Raw genomic sequence first — 20,118 nt, 5'->3', positions numbered from 1 at the left:
TAAAAAAAAACTGCTAATGATAGCAGGGATCAGGCCTGACTCTGTTAACACAGCGGTTTTGTGTTTTTTGGAAGTGACAGTAATCTATGGATTACTGTACTTGCCTGGGTGGGGTGGGGTGGGCAGGGCGGAGGGGCTAAATGCAGGTGGTGCCAGGAATCAGTGCTGATCATGCAAACACCGCTTTTTGGGAACACTAAACTATGGGGACGGTAGTAAAGTTCTGATCAGATCAGATATTGATCTGTTCAAACACTATACTAGTAATGGAGGTGTATGTGTGTGTGTATGTGTGTGTATGTGGTAATCAAGGGGTTAACTAATATTTCTAACTATGTGCCAGGGATCTGCGCTGTCCTAGACTGACGCTAACACTAACTAATGTCACCTGTGGCACTAATAGTGATCAGAAAAAAAACTGTACACTATAAAAGTGACACTGTGACAGGGCAATGAAGGGGTTAACTGGGGGTGATCAGGGGGTTTATCTTTATTGGGGTTGGCGGGGACCCTAAACCTACTTGGGACATAAATTAACTCGCTAACGCTAACTCAAGTCACAATCACACTATCACAGAAATACAGAAAACCACTATATTACCTGTGTATAGTGTGCAATGTGACAGGGGGGAAGGGATTAACTGGGGGTGATCAGGTGGGGATCAGGGGGTTAAAACTTTATTGGGGGGTGGCGGGTATCCTAACCCTAAAAGGAATGGCCGCAAGTGCTAAACCAGGTCACAAGTCACACTAATACAGGAATATAGGAAACAGCTATATACTGTTTACAGTGTGTGTTGTGACAGGGGGTGTAGGGGTTACCTGTGGGGTGATCGGGGGTAAAATGTGCCTATCTACATGTGTGTGTGTGGGTGTGCTGGTGCAGTACTCATAGTTTTGATCCTCTCTCTCCTCTCGATGAATGAGAGAGCGGGTCTTTTCTGTGCCTTTGTTTACATGACACAGGCACAAATCAGTCTCTGATTGGGCAGGACCGATCAACAGGTCAAGGCCAAAAATCATTGGCCTGGACCTGATGAATGATCGGTTCTGAACCCCTATCAGACCATCAGCGGGGTCCGGGGGGCGAGCAGGAGTGCACCCCAGTGTGGCGGGAGCGAGCTACTTAGGGCTACATTGCTTTGCCCAGCAGCGGCTGAGTGCCGCAGTAAATGTACTGTAGGCAGGGCTGAAGTGGTTAAACTTCACACGAACCTCACAGCTTCCCCTCTTTCTTAGCATCATCACAGGCTGTATTTCCAGCTCATTGGTGACATCTAGTGGTCTTGAAAAAAATTAGACCTGCTGCAACTTGTTCACTATTGTCATAACCACAAACCTGGTTGGGGAAAGGAAAAAAAATTTATATATAAATTTTGTTTTGGGGCTATTGTTTCTTCCTTGTTTGTCTTCCGACTACCTCTTTCCTGGGAACAGGTCATTTTCACACGTTGACGGGGGGGTTACAGAAGTGTTCAGGAACTGTGCATTTCCAAATACCGGTGGCAGCCCTCCAATTACATTACCTGGACACCAAGTTCCGAATCAGCAGTCCCTGGAACTGGGGGGGGGGGGGGGGGAGGGGTTACCAAGCACAGTCTTTCATGCAATTTTATATATATATATATATATATATATATATATATATATATATATATATATATATAATCTATATACACTTTTTTTTTTATTTAATTTCCTTCATTGTCATTTTGAGTTACATGATCATTTGTTTGTTCTCATGTGTCTTGTTTTGACGTTTCCCGGAGGTACCACAAAAAAAAAAAAAAAAGGCAATAAAGAATGTGTTTTTTTTCCCCCCTCATTTGCAACTTTCAGGGGCGGTTTGGCCACAGCTGCCTTTTTGGTTACTTACCTCATGCCTATCGCCCGGGGCCTTGACATGCAAGGACATGCTCCGACCACGTTCCTGGTTCACATCCTGGTGAATACGTACTTTCAAGGGGGGTGGGCCTAGTCCAACTCACTCCTTCCCCTCAGTCACAGGTTCTGGTGGGCATTTCCATACATCCCCTCTCGATACAGATAGGGTTGGCGTCCGCAGGGCACGTCAGTTGTTGAGTCAGGCGCTTATGTCATCTCACTTCAGGCGCCAACTGTTCTTGTTTCACCCATACAGGCGGCACGCACAAATATTATCGGACGTTCAGCCAAGCCTCAGACCCCTCACAGGTTATCGCAGGCATGCTGTCTCACTTGGTCATACTCTTCCATGGTTACCTGAGTGTAGGGGGGTAGTAGTTAGGTAGGTCAATTACAGCTAGCCCGAGACCAACACATATCCTAATGCGGAGGTTTTTGCCCATCAGTCCAAAACATAGCTAGTGTCTCGGTTAGTGTTGAGAGGGCGTCACCTTCCAGAGGCCTACACCCCGCCATTTCATTAGTTGGCATAGCTCAGGGCCAACTCATAGACTGCGCCTCTACCTGCCACTGGGTTAGTTAGGGCCTCACGTCCCGCTCGCTAGTACTGGTCTCCTCCAGGGAAACCTTGTCGGGGGGAGGGGAACACGCCAGTCAAGCGTGTTCATCCGCTTATGTTCCATGACCTGTACCTTCACTCCTCTCTACCTAGTACGCCAATCAGGCCTCCTACGCAGGTTTTGGTCCCCACCATAGGAGGAAGCCAAGGTTTGATGAGCCCTGGCCCGATGAGCTCTTGGACCATCCCAAGGATCACCGCCGAATTGAGACGGAGAGGAATTCCGTTTCCAGCCACCGCCAGGAAGGCTGAACTTTTCAGGTTTTGACGACCTATACAGTTCTGCAGTCGGGGGTCCGGCCCGCAGGACAATGTGCACGATACCTTATCCGGGATCCAGGCCAATATGGCATCTGTCTTATCCTCCATCAATAGCCTGAATCAAAGGATGGAGAAATTAGAAACCCCGGCTCCTGCCCCGTTCACCCCAGGGTTTCCCACCCTCCCAGGTTGCTGCCCCAACGGTCTCAGAGTGTCTTCGCAGGTACTCCTACCTCCCCGGTCGCTATTGCACATATCATCACGCCAGCTCACAGGGTCCCTCCCAGCGTCAAAGACATCTGGAGGGTAAGGACGTTTACCTCATGTCCCTGTTGATAGCATCCCAGGACGTCGTAGGAAGTAAGACCCATAACCACGGCGACCTTTCCGGGGTGCTCAAGGCCAAAGACCCCAGGTTGAACAAGGATTTGTCCATCCCAGAATTCGGGTTGGCTTTCAGTCTGGTTAGGGATTGTGATGTGCTTCAATTTCCCAAACCCCAGGGGGTATTTGGATTTGTACTTACACAAGGTGGTTGATTTGGGGCACAAGTACGGCGGCTCTGCATTCTACATTAACCATCGTTCTTTCCGCCTTTGCCAGTTCAATGTCCAGGCAGACTGGGGCCAGTTGGACACGGACTTGTTCTGCCACCACTTTTCCGAGCTTGCTCCTCCTGACTGCGCCAAGTGTGCTTTTCAATCTCACCAACTTGTGTTCCTCCGAATCCAGTTCCACCACCACCAGCGTGGTCACCACTTGTACCAGCAAAGTCGATCAGAGAGCTTCCAGAGACAGGCTAGGCAGGCATCATGTTCCTTGGCAAGATGCAGGTTGCAACAATTGCAATGCAGGAGGTCGTAGGATCAACGCCGCAGGTTGTTGCATGTCTGCTCTACCTGTTTACGGGTGCACGCTAAGACTATGTGCCCCAACTGACATTCCAAAGAAATTGCTGACTAAATTACATGTTGACACCCTGGCTTTCTTCCTGAAATCCCACTCTTCTAAAGATTTTGTCAAGTTCTTACAGGGCTTCACAGAAGGGTTTCAGTTCGGGCTAGTCGCTCTACTGGCAACTACGGTGGAGGGTAACAATTTTCATTCTGCCTTATCCGACCCTTCCACAGTCAACATCTTTGTCACAGTCGGAGGTTGACAAAGGTTTTATGTTTGGGCATTTCGGCACGCCGCCTTTTTCTTTTTTTTTCTTGTTGGCGTACCAACCCGTTGGGCTCACCACCGGCAAGTAAAACAATAAAAATGCCTGATTATTGACCTTTCGGGTCCTCATTCTGTTATCACGCCTAGCCTCAATTTTCTCATCCCCACTGAGGAATTTTTCTCTACAGCACACCTCCGTGGGCAATGCCACCCAGGTGATCTTGCAGGCCAGTGAGGCTGCCTGGCTCGGCTGGATGGACATATCTGATGCCGTCAAACTACGGCCCATTCACCTGTCGTCATGGCACCTGCATGGTGTCAGGTGGGAGGGGTCTTACTTTGCTGTCCGCTTGACCTTCGGGGCCAAGAACAGCCCAGAATGTTTGACATATTAGCAGAAACACTGTGCTGGCTCCTGTGCATGTCAGCCGCTGTCCAGTAGTAATTCTTTACCTGGATGATTTCCTGACCATGGAAGTCGCATCTTCAACACCAACCTTCAAGCGCATTGTGTACCGACCTCTGTCTGCTCCCGGGTCTTCCGCATGAGGGCAGCATTATCTCACTGGACGATTAGGCCAGGGCATACTTATCCATTGTGGGATGAGTTCTTGGCCCACTGGAATGGCATGAACATGGTCATTGCCGTAGTTCAGACTGCTCTCCAGTGTTATGGGCCTACGCGATGGGCCATGCCGGGTTCACGGCCATTTTGGGGCAACAGGTGGTTCAGGGATAGTTGGCCACCAGAAACGTTAAATCTGCCATCTATCAACTCCACCTCAGCCCCTTTTCGAATATTACCCCTCAATGGCTGCTGCAAGGATAGTGGGGTGGGGCTACTTTGGGCGGGCCAAACCGCAAGTGCTTCACTGACAACGTGGCAGCAGGCGACATTATCAACCGGGGGCGGTCCTCCTCCCTTACCATAATGAGTTTAGTCAGAAGGGTCACTTGGTTGGCTGCCACATTGCACTTCCACTTAAGTTGCGAGCATGGGCCAGGCATTCTTAACACAGCAGCTGATGCCCTGTCTCATTCCAACTTACAGGTCTTCTTCCGGGCACATCCCATGGAAAGGAGGAATCCAGGACGAACCACCGCTGTTCCAGGAACTCATCCTGGATTAGCTGTTCTCATGGCCCATGGCCCATAGCCCAGTCAGCACTGTCACCCAACACCAGACGCTCCTATGCGTGAGCTCTGATCGTCTTCATCAGGTTCATCACGGAGTTCAATATTTTTTTGGACCCATTGTCTTTGTAAACCATTGGGGCGTTTTCTTCCTTTTGCCATTTAAACTTGGAACTGGCGAACAGTACAATTAAACTCTACCTCTCCGGAGTTCAGTTTCACATCAACACGTACCCCAGTCGTGATACCTTCATGGCATCAAGGCCAATCAAGAACATTCCAAAGGCATCCTTCGGTTGGAAGGCCGCAAGCCTACGTTTTGTCAATCAATAGATGTCAGCAGGTTCTGGGATTTGTCCGACTTGTTGGACACTAAGCCGTTTGAGGAAGGGTCCTATGATGGCATCAAGACAGCCATGTACCTGGCCTTCCACAGGTTCCTGCGGCCAAACAAGTTCACCGTGGGGACTCGCTCGGTACTTCCACATGTTAAGGAGGGCAGACCTAGTTAAGGTGGATGATCATTTTGTCCTGACACTCCAACAGTCCAAATCAATTGGGGACACCAGTCGACATACCACTGTATCCTTCTTTCAACAGATGGTGCGCTGTCCAGTTGCTGGACCGTCTTTATCTGGGTGGTGCAGGTCAGGTTAGTGGTGCTCCCCTGCCAAGCCTCTACGGCAGGCCTCTCACCATACCCAAGTTTGTCAAGTACTTGAGACCCCTGCTGTGTAAGTTAGGGTGTAATCCTGCCGCCCTCTCCGGTCATTCCTTCGCTTAGGGGCAGCCATGGCGGCCTCCAGCCTTAGCATTCCTGTGCATAGCATATCTTCAAGAGACTAGGGCGGAGGTAATCCCCCGCCTACTACAGTTGCATACCCCAACCTGAAGGCAAGCTCATATAGGCGTTTTTCCGAGTTAGCCAAATAACTTTCGGTTTGTGTCTCTTTCCTTTTGCATACGATGCACTACTACCGTAGTTATTTAATTATTGTCATGTTCTCCATCTCAGCTCTATTCCCTGACCACAAATGGAAAGGCAGAGCCTGGAGTTGTGGGAGGGGAGGAGCCGCCTATTTAAGGTCAGGCCCACCGCCTCTTCTGGGCTGCCACAGGGATCGTTTATGCCTTCCACCACTGCCCCTTTTCTACAACATTCCCTTCTTCTTCCTTCCTTCTTGGCGGACCCTCTTTATTTTACAAGCCTGCCCGAGCAACAGTTTTGGCACGCTACTACCATAGTTATTTAATTATTGTCATGTTCTCCATCTGGGCTCTATTCCCTGACCACAAATATATATATATATATATATATATATATATATATATATATATATATATATATATATATATACAATATATTATAGTTCCTCGGGCAGCCTCTGCACTCTTTGTGAAGTAAAAATCCTGGTGTTCACCCACAAAGAATTATCCATACAAATCAAAAACAGGAATAACTATTTTGGATACATGTGTGTTAGCAATGTGCAGAACAAAAACATTTGGATTTGTTTCCATTCGGTATTTAAATAATTTTGTTTAGTTAAATTAGTTCAATTTGTTTTCAGAATTAGTTTAGTTTTGTTTATTCGTTTTCAAATTAGATTCAAATTCAATTCGAATTGGCATTCCAATTCAAATTTTTTATATTCACAATTTGAATTTCAGAACACGGTTCTAATCTTTCTTTTTTGTTCTATTATATTCTATTGTTTTTTTTTCTATTCTTTTCTATTCGATTCTCTTATTTTCCATTCTAGTCGAATCTATTCTATTGTTTTTTTTCTAATCTGTTCTATTCTAATCTGTTTTATTCAAATGTATTTTTATGTGTGTACCCAGCTCTGCCTATCCATAAAGTGCTTAATATGTATCACTATTCATTATTTGTAAAGAACGTCTATGGAAATCAGGGGAAGGGGAGAAAAGAATGTAGATAGGTAAGGGTAGGGAAAATGGCGCTGCCAAATTGGGGTGGGTAATATAGTAATGAATACCACAGAGCAAATGAACTCTAGTGGGTAAAACCAAAGGGGTGGTAATATAAATGTATAAATAGTATGTGTACCCACATAAAAAAAAATATTATTAATTGAGCAGAATGTGCACCACAAAAATAAATAATACAATTGAAAAAATGCACCCAAAAATCACTATACAATGCATAAATATAATCAATATCCACAGTATAAATATAAAGTGCTTGATGACGTTGCCTGGTTAAAAAGTGGATACAAAGTATATATATATATATATATATATATATATATATATATATATATCCAGTGGTAAATAATAAAGTGATTAGTGCAATGGTATGACACCTGTGGTAGGTATAGATAAGCTGCAAAGTGGACAATATCATTAAGGTGCAAGTGACTGTACGCACAGTAAAATATAATCAATGCTCAGTGCATGAATCATAGAAATAATGTCCATAAGTGGTGGTGCTCTATCTTCATGTGGCAATCCCAGATCTCTTCATATTATAAAGGAGGGTGCCCAGGGTGATTGTAAAATAGATTGCACTCACTAGAGTGCCTAACCCCACACAGGGGTATTAGGCAGGGATAATATTGGGCTGTATTCCACAGCGTGGAGATAGCTGGTCCTGTGGGTCCTAAGTAACGCTCCTACATCCGTACCAGGAGGGAGGTGGGGGAATAAGTGCTGTTCCTTAGCAATCAGTATGCTTCCCAGGTTAGACTCAATGGTGCATATAAAATCAACAAGGGGGGGGGGATACATAGTGTGATACTATAACAACAACGTTTTTGGAAGGAAGGAAAGGAAGTGACGCAACTACGCTGTACGTGTTTCGTCATAGACATCCTCGGCAGCGTGGAGGATGTTCATGCACATTTTTTGCACCGATTGCACTTTAATTTTTTAAAAAGTATTTTGAAATTGAGTTTAAATATGATGTATCTGCACAAATAATGAATAGAGAGACATATTAAGCACTTTATGGTTAGACAGCGCTGGGTACACACATTCGCTTAGAGGAATTTACACCTTACATCCCAGCAGCATTCTTGTAAACGCATTCTACACACTACATATTTGAATTATAATATTCAAGTTTATTGCATTTAAATTTCAGAAGATGGTTATTCTTTCTTTCTATTTTCTTCCATTCTATTGAATTCTATTCTTTTGAGTATTATTCTATAATTTCTTCAATTCTATTCTATTCTATTCCATTCTAATCTATTCTAGTCAAATTCAAATTTATTCTATTCGAATTTCAGAAGATGGTTATATTCTTTCTTTTTTAGTCTATTCTATTGTTTTTTCTATTCTTTTCTAATCTATTCTATTCTAATCTATTCTTTTTAAATTGTAACTTTCTCCATTTGAAATTCAAATTTTGGAAGATGTTTTTATTATTTGTAATTTATTCTACGATGTTTTTATTATTTGTAATTTATTCTACTCTATTGAATTCTGAACGATTGAATTATAGTCTATTGTGTTTATATATTCTATTATATTCGTTCTATTCTATTCTATTCCAATTTGTTCTATTCAAAATCGAATTTCAGAAGATGGATATCATCTTTCTTTTTTATTCTGTTCTATTGCTTTTTTTCTCTATTCTATTCTATTATCTTATTTTCTGGTCTATTCTTTTATATTCTTTTCTTTTCTATTCTAATATATTCTATTCAAATGCATTATTTTCAAAGTTTTCTCTATTCTATTCTATTTCATTTTCTTATTTTCTGGTCTATTCTTTTCTATTCTAATCTATTCTATTCTAATGCAAATTTATTCTTTTTGGAAGACAGTTATATTCTTTCTATCCTATTATTTTCTATTCTATTTTGTTCTGTTTTACTCTATTATTTTTTTATTTTATTCTATTATTTTCTATTCTGATTGGTTTTACTCTATTATTTTGTATTCTATTTTTTAATTTTCTATTCTATTTTCTAGTCTATTCTTGTATTTTCTATTCTATTCTTTTCTATTTCTTTATTTTCTATAGTACTTTTTTATTTTATTTTCTCTTATATTCTGTTCTGTTTTACTCTATTCTATTATTTTTTTTTGTTCTTTCCTATTCTACTCTCTTCTATGCTATTCCTTTATTTTCTATTCTGTTTTTTTATATCCTTGTTTTCAAATTCAATTTAAAATGTGTTTTTCAAATCCGATTTGAATTTGAAACGAATGTGATTACAATTCAAATTTCATCCAAATTTTGTTTCATTATTTAGGGTCCGTTTCAATTCGTTACTATTAAAATTCAGAAAATCAGATACATCCGAATTTTCAAATAACAAAAAATGTGTCCGAATTTGGACTCTGAATGAAACAAACTGCACATGTCTAATGTGTGTGTGTGTGTGTGTGTGTATATATGTAGTTTTTTTCCAGTGGGCTTCTGACCCAGCCAATGAAGTCCAGGGCCCTTTCACTTCTTTTTTAGTGGCAGCAAGGAGCGATCCTTAATGCTGTAATGCAGTCCAGGCTGCATGATGCTGCAGCCCAGGGGGGCGTGTCCATGACAGTCTGGGCTCAGTGGAATGGGATGATGATGCAGACTATTACTTTATAAAGCGCCAGACTTGGAGATCTTTGCAGATTGAAAAACTTTGAAGCTTTGACAGAAAATCCCATTGTAACCACTTCAATACAGGGCACCATCACCCCCTTCCTGCCCAGGCCAATTTTCAGCTAAACACTTTACCTAAACCAAATGTATGTCATTTTTTCCCTACAAATACAGCTTTCTTATGGTGGTATTTGATCACCGCAAGGTTTTTTCTTTTTTGCTACACAAATTAAAAAAGTTTGAAAAAAAAATGTCTTTGTTTATGTTATAAAATTTTGTAAATATGTTTTTTCCTGCACTGATGAGCACCGATTAGGCCACACTGACAGGAACTGATAGGGTGGCACTGATGATGAGGCACTAATATTCAGCACTGATAGGCACTGATAGGCGGCACTGATATGCAGCACTGATGGGCACTGATATGTGGCACTGATAGGTAGCACCGATATGCAGCATTGGTGGGCACTGATGGGCACTGATAGGCGGCACTGATGGACACTAATAGGCAGCACTGATGAGCACTGATAGGCACTGATGGATGGCACTGATGGGCACTGATAGGCGACACTGATGGGCACTGATAGGCAGCACTAATGGGCACTGATATGCAGCACTGATGGGCAATACTGGGCACTGGTGGGCGGCACTGATGGGCAATGATGGGCACTGATGAGCGGCACTAATAGATGGCAATGATGGGCACTGGTGAGCGGCACTGATAGATGGCAATGATGGGCAGCACTGAGGAGGAGGGCACTGAAAGGGTCCCTGAGCCCTGATTGGCATCCCTGGTGGCCATGGGTGGGCATCCATGGTGGCCGTGGGTGGGCAATCCCTGGTGGCTCTAGTGGCATCCCCCTAGGGTCTGCACTGGTAATCAATGCTCTGATTACCAGCACAGACCCCCCCCCCCTGTCAGGAGAGCCACCGATCGGCTCTCCTCTACTCGTGCCTGTCCTGTGATTGGACACAGCTGGTCACATGGTAAAGAGCCTACGTCATTAGGCTCTTTACCGGGATCAGAGATGCGGTGTGTCAGAGTGGCACACTGCACCACCGATCGCCACTCTGCGTGCCCCCCGCGTGAGTCCGGACGGCCAGTCAGGATAGAGCAATCACTTTCCGGCCATCATTTTGCTATATTATGGGCGGGAAGTGGTTAAAATATTTAAAAATATCTATATTCTGCTTTACATATTATTTTGCTGCTTTTTAAAATAAGTACATTCATATATAATTATTGGTATTACTGTGACTTTTATTACTGGTAATAAGAATCTCACTGTGCAGGTGTGCGAAGATTGACTCTATCCCAGATGGAGCAACAAAGAACTTCACATGTCATGGCATGGAGGGCAGATACGTCAATATAATTTTACGCGATAAGAAAGAATATCTTCAATTATGTGAAGTTCAAGTCTGGACCTCTGACTGCGATTGAATGGTTCACTTAAAAGGAACAGCAGATGAATACAATAATACAATTTATTAATGTATTGCCTTATGTGTCCGTAATCTGAAGGGAAAAAGCAAATAATCAAATACTAATAAATAATATTCAGCATTATATGTGTGTTGTCAAATGTGTTATTTAAATTTGCTGTGTTCCGGTATACAGAGGAAACATGTTACCTTCGCTAGATTTAAATGCAGGGGATTTATTAAAAAGGATAAAATGTATCAAAATGTATAAGGATCAGATTTTAATAAGTAATGTTTAACATAATTGGTGTTTTGTTACTAACAGGGAGGCGGGGGGACTTTTATTTCAGATCAAACATAAGTGAGACCAGTTGTGTATGTTAACACCACATCCCAAAAGTACACAGAAAAATAGATTCAAGAAATTAGGAATTTTAAAGGTGTTGAGTCCTTCTGTCAGAATAATTCAATGATACTTTTACTTTCATATATATATATATATATATATATATATATATATATATATATATATATATATATATATTTTATTACAAATTCATTTAAAAATGTTTGTGGGGTGTCAATCCCCTAAAAGCAACTAAAAGATTCAGAAAGCCATATTCAGTATTGCAACAACTAAATATGAGGCAACTCCCCTGAATAGTGATGGACGAACAAGTTCGCGGCGGGCCCCATTGACTTTAATGGGAGGCGAACTTCTTTAGGTCAAATTTGCAGCCACAAAAGACTTACTGGTTGTGCACAAATAGTCCCACCACATGGACAATATCATAACAGAAGTATTGCAATTGGAAAAGTTACCCTAAAAATGTATTTTTTTTTTTCATAAATCAGCCAGAACTGACAGCAGCCGGTAAATACATGTCAAATACATATAGGGTCCATTCACACATCTGTAAAATGGGTCCGCATCCATTCCACAATTTGGCGGAATGTTTACAGACCCATTGATTTCCAATTCCAGTCTGAAAAATTAGGCATTCACAGGATAAAGAAGTAAGTGTCGGCCATTCCAGGCCCCAAAAATTAGCCCACATGCCTTTACCTGACAGCTAAGAACGTTGTATTCTGTGGCTGAAGGTACATTAGGCATTCACAGGATACAGAAGTAAGTGTCGGCCATAAAAGGCCCCAAAAATTAGCCCACATGGGTTTACCTGACAGCTAAGAACATTGTATTCTGTGGCTGAAGGTACATTAGGCAATCACAGGATAAATAATTAAGTGTCGGTCATAAAAGGCCCCATAAATTAGCCTACATGGGTTTACCTGACAGCTAAAAACGTTGTATTCTGTGGCTGAAGGTACGTTAGGCATTCACAGGATACAGAAGTGAGTGTCGGCCATAAAAGGCCCCAAAAATTAGCCCACATGGGTTTACCTGACAGCTAAGAACGTTGTATTCTGTGGCTGAAGGTACATTAGGCATTCACAGGATAAATAAGTAAGTTTCGGCAATGAAAGGCCCCAAAAATTAGCCCACATGGGTTTATCTGACAGCTAAGAACGTTGTATTCTGTGGCTGATGGTACATTAGGCATTCACAGGATAAATAAGTAAGTGTCGGCCATAAAAGGACCCAAAAACTACAAAAATTAGCCCACATGGGTTTACCTGACAGCTAAGAATGTTGTATTCTGTGGCTGAAGGTACATTAGGCATTCACAGGATACAGAAGTAAGTGTCGGCCATAAAAGGCCTCAAAAATTAGCCCACATGGGTTTACCTGACAGCTAAGAAAGTTGTATTCTGTGGCTGAAGGTACATTAGGCATTCACAGGTTAAATAAGTAAGTGTCGGCCATAAAAGGCCCCAAAAATTAGCCCACATGGGTTTACCTGACAGCTAAGAATGTATTCTGTGACTGGAGGTACATTAGGCATTGACAGAAAAAATAATTGTTGGCCATGAAAGGCCCAAAAATTAGGCATTCAATGGACATGAAATGCCTTTTATGCCGCTGTATTTACCGAAGACAAGGACTATGAATTGTTGTGGGTGGATGGTGGTCAGGCGGATATTTGTGGCCTGTCATGAGGAATTTCAATTAAACATGGTCTACTGGTCACATGTGTTGAATTCCACAGAGATCCATGCCTCATTCATTTTTATAAATGTGAGGTAGTTAACACTGTCATGAGCTAGGCGAGTGCGCTTATCGGTCACGATCACCCCTGCTGCGCTGAATGTCCTTTCGGACAGGACACTGGATGGGGGGCAAGCCAACAGTTCCATTGCAAATTATGCAAGCTCTGGCCAGAGGTCAAGCCTGCCCACCCAGTAGTCCAGGGGTTCATCACTCCTCAGAGCGTCCACATCGGCCATTAACCCGATGTAGTCGGACACCTGTCGGTCTAGGCACTCCTTGATGCTGGATCCGGAATACAGCTGTCGATTGATTGGCTGCAAGAAGGATCTCATATCTGAAGTGACGAACACATCTTCAAACCGCCCTCTTCTTGCAGGCGCTGTTGGATTGCTACCCGCAACTGTCTCTCTGTGACTGGAAATTCCTCTTCCAGCGCACGCAAAAGCAGAATGCAGCATTTCTCGCAGCAAGGTCTGGAAGTGCTGCATTCTGACGCCCTCTGTGATTGTGGTAACATTTCCGCCATTTTGTGTTTGTACCGGGGGTCTAAGTACGTTGCCACCCAGTACTGCTCCTTGGCCTTTATGTGTTTTATACGGGGGTCCCCCTTAAAACACTGGAGCATGTAGGCCCCCATTCGCACTAAACTGGAAGCGGTGTAGTGGCCTGCTTCCAGCTCATCATCCAGGATAATGTCGTCCTCGTTCTCCTCCCCCCATCCACGGATAACACCAGAGATCCCAGAAAGGTTTAAAGCATGCTCTTCTTGCTCCTCCTCATCCCCCCCAGCACCATCCTCATATTACTCCTCTTCAGACTCCTGCTGTTGATTTGTCTCAGATGGAGTAGCACCCCCTGGGAATTCATCCAACGTTGCGACTTCCTCATCTTCCTGCTCCTGTTTCTCGACGGCTTGATTGATGACACGACGCAATGCACGCTCCAGAAAGAAGGTGTAAGGTATGATGTCACTTATGGCGCCCTGGCCATGACTGACCAGTTTGGTGATCTCATCGAATGGCCGCAGAAGTCTGCCAGAAGTCTGCATGCGTCCCACATGAGCAGCCACTGGCGAGGTGAAAAAAACCCAAGCTCCCCAGAACCTGTGCTGCCGCCAAGTTCGAACAGGTAGTCGTTAACTGCACGTTTCTGCTGGAGCAGCCTATCGAGCATATGCAACGTTGAGTTCCATTGCGTCAGGCAGTCACAAATAAGACGCCTGAGGGGCAGGTTGTGTCACCGCTGAATGTCAGCAAGGCGAGCCATGGCTGTGTAAGATCTTCGGAAATGGCCGGGGATTTTCCTGGCCTGTCGCAAGACATCCTGGATCCCAGGGAATTTGCCAACGAATCGCTGCACCACCAAGTTCAGGACATGTGCCATGCATGGCTCGTGTGTTATTTTGCCCTGTTTCAGCACGCTCAGCAGATTGGCACCGTTGTCGCACACCACTTTACCAACTGTCAAATTCAGTGGTGTCAGCCACTGATCTGCCTGTAAATGCAAAGCTGAAAGGAGTGCAGGACCAGTGTGGCTCTTGGCTTCCAGGCACAACAGACGCAGCACAGCATGACAACTTCTCACCTGGCATGTGGAATAGGTTCTGGGGATCTTGGGCGGCGCAGTGGAGGAGGCGGTAGCAGCGGAAGAGGAGGAGTCAGCTGAGGAGGAGAGGGAGGATGGAGGAGGAGGAGGAGGAGGAGAAGAAGAGGCAGGCCTGCTTGCAATCCGTGACGGTACAACTAAATCTACACGGGTGCCACGGGTTACATGCTTGACTGCCGTCAGAAGGTTCATCCAGTGGGCAGTAAAAGTGATATACCTTCCCTGCCTGTGTTTGCTAGACCATGTGTCTGTGGTCAGATGTATCTTGGCACCAACACCGTGTGCCAGAGATATATTCACTTGCCGCTGAACATGGCCATACAGCTCTGGAATGCCCTTTTGCGAGAAATATTTCCTGCCTGGGACCTTCCATTGTGGTGTTCCAATGGCCACAAATTTACGAAAGGCCTCCGAGTCCACCAGTTGATATGGCAGTAGTTGGCGGGCTATCAGTTCCGACAAGCCAGCAGTCAAACGTTGGGCAAGAGGGTTATCCAGCGTCATCATTTTTTTCCGATCCAAAATTTGGACCACAGAAGCCTGCCTTTTTCCAGAACAACGTTACCACGGCATCATGGAAGGTGGAGTGGAGGGCAAATGTGAGGAGAGAGGAGAAGGAGAAGGGGCTGGACGGTGAGAGCCTGGAGAGTGGCTTTGTGGGTTCTGACGGTGTGGCTCCCACTGGGCTCGGTGATGGGAGTTCAGGTGCCTTCTTAAGGCGGTGGTCCCTAGGTGAGTGTTGGGCTTACCGCGACTTATGCGTTGACTGCAAAGGCTGCAGATGGCAACACTGTTGTCAGCAACGGACACATTAAAAAAAGCCCACACTGCGGAGACATGTGCCGTCATCCTGGGAGCGCAAATGTGACTGTACATGGTTGATGGCTCGCTCCTGATACATTTGCAGTCTGCTTTCTGCCTCTTGTGCAATGCAAGTTCTGCCTGCCTCTCCTCCCTACCTGCCGGTCCATCTCTCCCTCTGAACTCCCTTCCTCTTCCTCTCTTGTGGACTCCCACGTGACGTCCATAGACTCGTCATCATCCACGTCACCTTCCCCACTACTAACATTTGAGATCTCAGAGTAGGCAGCAACAGCGGGGACCAACCTCCTTGGGTTGATCTGGGTACTGTCGTCAGACTGCTGAGTGGCGGCTGTTGCTACCTCCTCTTCCTGATCCGATGCCAACAATGACTGTGCATTGCAAACATCTTGTGATGGTGGTGGTGGTGTCTTTGGGGGTGCATACAGCAGAGCATGAAGAGGGTGCAGATAGAGAGGATGAGGAGGGTGCAGAAGAGGAAGGCTGAGTGACCCACTCAACCAAGTCTGGTGCGTCCTTTGCCGTAATTGCACACGGCTTTTGAAACTTCACAGTTAGGCTCCGGCCTACTGCTCCTGCCCTACCCCTACCACCCCTGCGTATGTCTCTGCCTCTGCCTGTCATGTTTTTTAATTACCCTGTGACAAAAGTCTCTAAAGAATCGCAGTATATCTGGAAAAAGGTAGATAACACCCCATTTCAATATGTGGTATCGGGGGGGTCACTGGTCTATCACACCAGTTCTACAAATAATTGGCCAGTAACTGTTGTCACTGTGTGTAGCACAGTCAACACAGCAAGAGAGGCTAAATTTTTACAGGACTAAAATACACTCTTAGAAAAGTATACTGTTAAATAACACCCCACTTCAATATGTGGTATTGGGGGTCACTGGTCTATCACACCAGTTCTACAAATAACTGGCCAGTAACTGTTGTCACTGTGTGAAGCACAGTCAACACAGCAAGAGAGGCCACATTTTTGCAGGACTAAAATACACTCTTAGAAAAATATACTGTTAAATTACACCCCCACTTCAATATGTGGTATTGGGGGGCCACTGGTTTATCACACCCGTTGTTGAAAAAATTGGCCAGGGAGTTTGGCACTGTGTGTATCATTCTTAACTCAGCTAAGGAGGCAATATTGTTGCAGGACACAAATACACTTGTAAAAGTATACTCAGATAACACCCCACTTCAATATGTGGTATTGCGGGGCCACTGGTCTATCACACCAGTTCTACAAATTTTTGATGTGTACAATAATACTACTTATCCACTATAATATGCTTTCTACAAAGTATATTATACTGTGGATTAAATCCCACCCCCCCCCCCCTTTTTATTGCACTGCACAGCAATACCAAAAAATTTGCAGCCCTTTAAATTACTTTTGTGGACATTAACAGAGTGATTTGTGTCTCTGCTGACGATCTCTAACTGCCCCTACAGCACAGACTGGATACCTGCCCCTATACTAAAGAGACTGTAATAGACCCTATACTGACATTGCAGCACTTTAAAGCGGAGTTCTGGCCCCAAAATCGACATAGTCGATTTTGGGCCATCCGCTTGCTTCTAGGTCACCTGAAACAGAAATGGATAATTACGATTTTTTATTTTTTTTACTTACCTTGTAATTGCAGAAAAATATACTCACCTTTCTTCCACTTCCTCCCTCGGCGGCCGCGGCCCGCTCCGTCACTTCCGCTTTGAAATGATTCCTGGGAGCTGAACGTCATCGCTCCCAGGAATCAAAGCGCCTGCACCGGCCCCGATGTCAGTTCCGGTGTAGGCGCGTCATACCTTGCTAAACAGCTTCTGGGCATGCCCAGAAGCTGTGCAGGGATGACGCTGCAGCCCCAGAAGTGATGGCGGGGCCGGCGCAGTGCATCGTGGGACCGAAGAGGACGGAAGAGGACGCAGAAGAGGATGGCACTTGCTTCAGCTGCCCACACTTGAGATGGCAGCGATGAAGAAATTTTCAAGGTAAGTATTTCTTCTAAAAGGTAAGTGCGAACCGGGACAGATCAGAGGCTATCCATTGTGGAATGTACAAGCCCTGACTGTCCCGGGGGTATTTTCATTGAAATTTATTTTTGGTGGCCGGAACTCCGCTTTAAATTACTTTTGTGGACATTAACAGAGCGATTTATGTCACTGCTGATGATCTCTAATTGCCCCTACAGCACAGACTGGATACCTGCCCCTATACTAAAGAGACTGTAATAGACCCTATACCGACATTGCAGCACTTTAAATTACTTTTGTGGATATTAACAGAGCGATTTGTGTCACTGCAGATGACGATCTCTAACTGCCCCTACAGCACAGACTGGATACCTGTCCCTATACTGAAGAGAGACTGGACCTATACCAAAATACCAGCCCTGAAAAGGACTTTTGTGGACATTAACAGAGCGATGTGTGTGACTGCAGCCGATCTCTAACTGCCCCTAAAGCAATGACTGGATACCTCTCCCTAAACTCAAAAGATACTAGTAGACCTATACCGAAATACCAGCCCTGAAAAGGACTTTTGTGGATCTTCACAGCGCTATATGTGTCTAGCAAACTCTCCTTCATGAGCACAGCAGACCTCTCCCTACACTGGCAGAAATAGGAATGTGAAATGGCCGACAGCTCAGTTCTATTTATAGGGTAGAGGGACTGTCCATGTGCTGGAAAGTTTCAATTGGCTGTCCCGTTCCACCTGAAGGCTGTGTCATGGGTCAAAGTTTTCCCCAATGTAAACTAATATGGCCGCCATGTGTTCGCAAATTTGGCGGGTAGCAAACAAGCAAAATTTGCCACAAACCGACCGCCGGCCGAAGCGCAAGGTCATCTCTAGTGATAACACAGGAGCACAATTCAGAAACAGGCACAAAATGTTGTCACCCTACAACAGGAAGTGCCAGAACAAGGACCTTCATTGCAGGATCACAAAGTATTATTTTATTATATTTTTTATATGCAGCATTTACAGTTTGGAAAATTACTTTTGAAATGATGTGAGCATGTTAAATCCCTTTTGAGCTTTTAGTAATTAGGTTTACATACAGTATACTATAATATACAATTTATTTTTTTTTTTTTCTCCATTGCTTATGCTTATTAGATAATAATATTGAAAAGAACACCTAGAATTATGTTTTCGAGGAACATTTAAGGCAGGGTGTTGAAGTAGAATTTGAAGTCCAAATAAACCTTAAATTAAAAAAAAATGTAAGTATTTTATTCAAACACTTGTCACAGTTCTTTTCAAATATGATTCCAGGAGGTCTTTTTTATCTTTTAATAAAATTAATACTTGCATGAATAAACTTTGTGTTTCTTGTTTTATTTTTCGATTTTATTACTAGTTTTTACAATTGTATTAATATTTATGTACTGTTTATCTACCCCTGCACATGAAGTTTCAGTACATACAATACATTTGCCACCATAGTGTCAGCTGGTCACTATACAAAAAGATAGCCCCTCTTTTTACTTAAATAAGGCCACTTAACAACCGCCCGCCAAAGTTTTACTGCGGCAGGTCAGCTCTGTCCCGTGAAATGACGTAACTGTATGTCGCTTCGTGGGACCGCTAGCGGGGGCGCCCATTCGCCACAGGGGAAGCCAAACAGGCGGTTCGGTGGCCGCGATTGCAGCCGGGCACCCGTGTTCAATCCCTGTGGACACAGAACTACGGCCGGCCGTTGTAAACACAGCAGACCGCTGTTCTGTCAGTAATGAACACAGGGATCTTGTGCTCTTCCTATTTAGGAACACAGGTCTCTGTGTTCATGCAGAAAGCCCATCCCCCACACAGTTAGAAAGCACTCCCTAGGGACACATTTAACTCTTTGATTGCCCCTGGTGTTAATCCCTTCCCTTGCCAGTGTCATTAGTACAGTACCAATGCATATTTTTTAGCACTGATTACTGTAGTAATGCCCCCCTCCCCCAAAAAAAAAAAAAAAAGTGTCAGAAGTGTCAGTTAGGGGTCCGATCTGTCTGCCGCAATTTCGCAGTCCCGCTAAAAATTGCTGAACGCTGCCATTACAAGTAAAAAAAAAATGACATAAATCTTTCCCCTAGTTTGTAGACGCGATAACTTTTGCACAAACCAATCAATATACACTTATTGGCATTTTTTTTACCAAAAAATTGTAGCAGAATAGAAATTGGCCTAAAAATATATATAAAAAAAAATATATATATATATATATATATATATATATATATATATATATATTTTTTTTTTTTACATTTTTTTTTCTTTTATAGCAGAAAGTGAAAAATATATATATATATTTTTTTAAATTGTCGCCTTTTTTTTTTTGTTTATAGCGCAAAAAATAAAAATCGCACAGGTGATCAAATACCACCAAAAAAAAGCTCTATTTGTGGGGAAAAGGGACATTGATTTTAGATAGGTACTGCGTTGCACGACTGTGCAATTGTCAGTTAAAGTAACGCAGTGCTGAATTGCAAAAAAATGGCCTGGTCATTAAGGGGGCAAATCCTTCCGGTCCAGGAGTAG

At 43.9% G+C, this 20,118-nt stretch overlaps 1 protein-coding gene across 1 annotated transcript in view; it reads left to right on the top strand.

Moving 5' to 3' along the window:
• The window catches only part of LOC309550340 (fucolectin-like), a gene marked incomplete at both ends in the record, with an annotated part of 74,195 nt that extends 63,125 nt beyond the window's left edge, over positions 1–11,070 (top strand). Inside the window, one exon of the mRNA XM_082250737.1 lies at positions 10,920–11,070. Within this exon, the coding sequence (XP_082106863.1) occupies positions 10,920–11,070 (151 nt within the window). The remainder of the gene's footprint in view (positions 1–10,919) is intronic.
• Positions 11,071–20,118: the final 9,048 nt, after the last annotated feature.

The sequence above is a fragment of the Pelophylax lessonae genome (assembly GCF_965119305.1).
Source record: "Pelophylax lessonae genome assembly, chromosome: 3".
NCBI lineage: Eukaryota > Metazoa > Chordata > Amphibia > Anura > Ranidae > Pelophylax > Pelophylax lessonae.
This window is presented reverse-complemented; position numbering and strand designations above follow the sequence as displayed.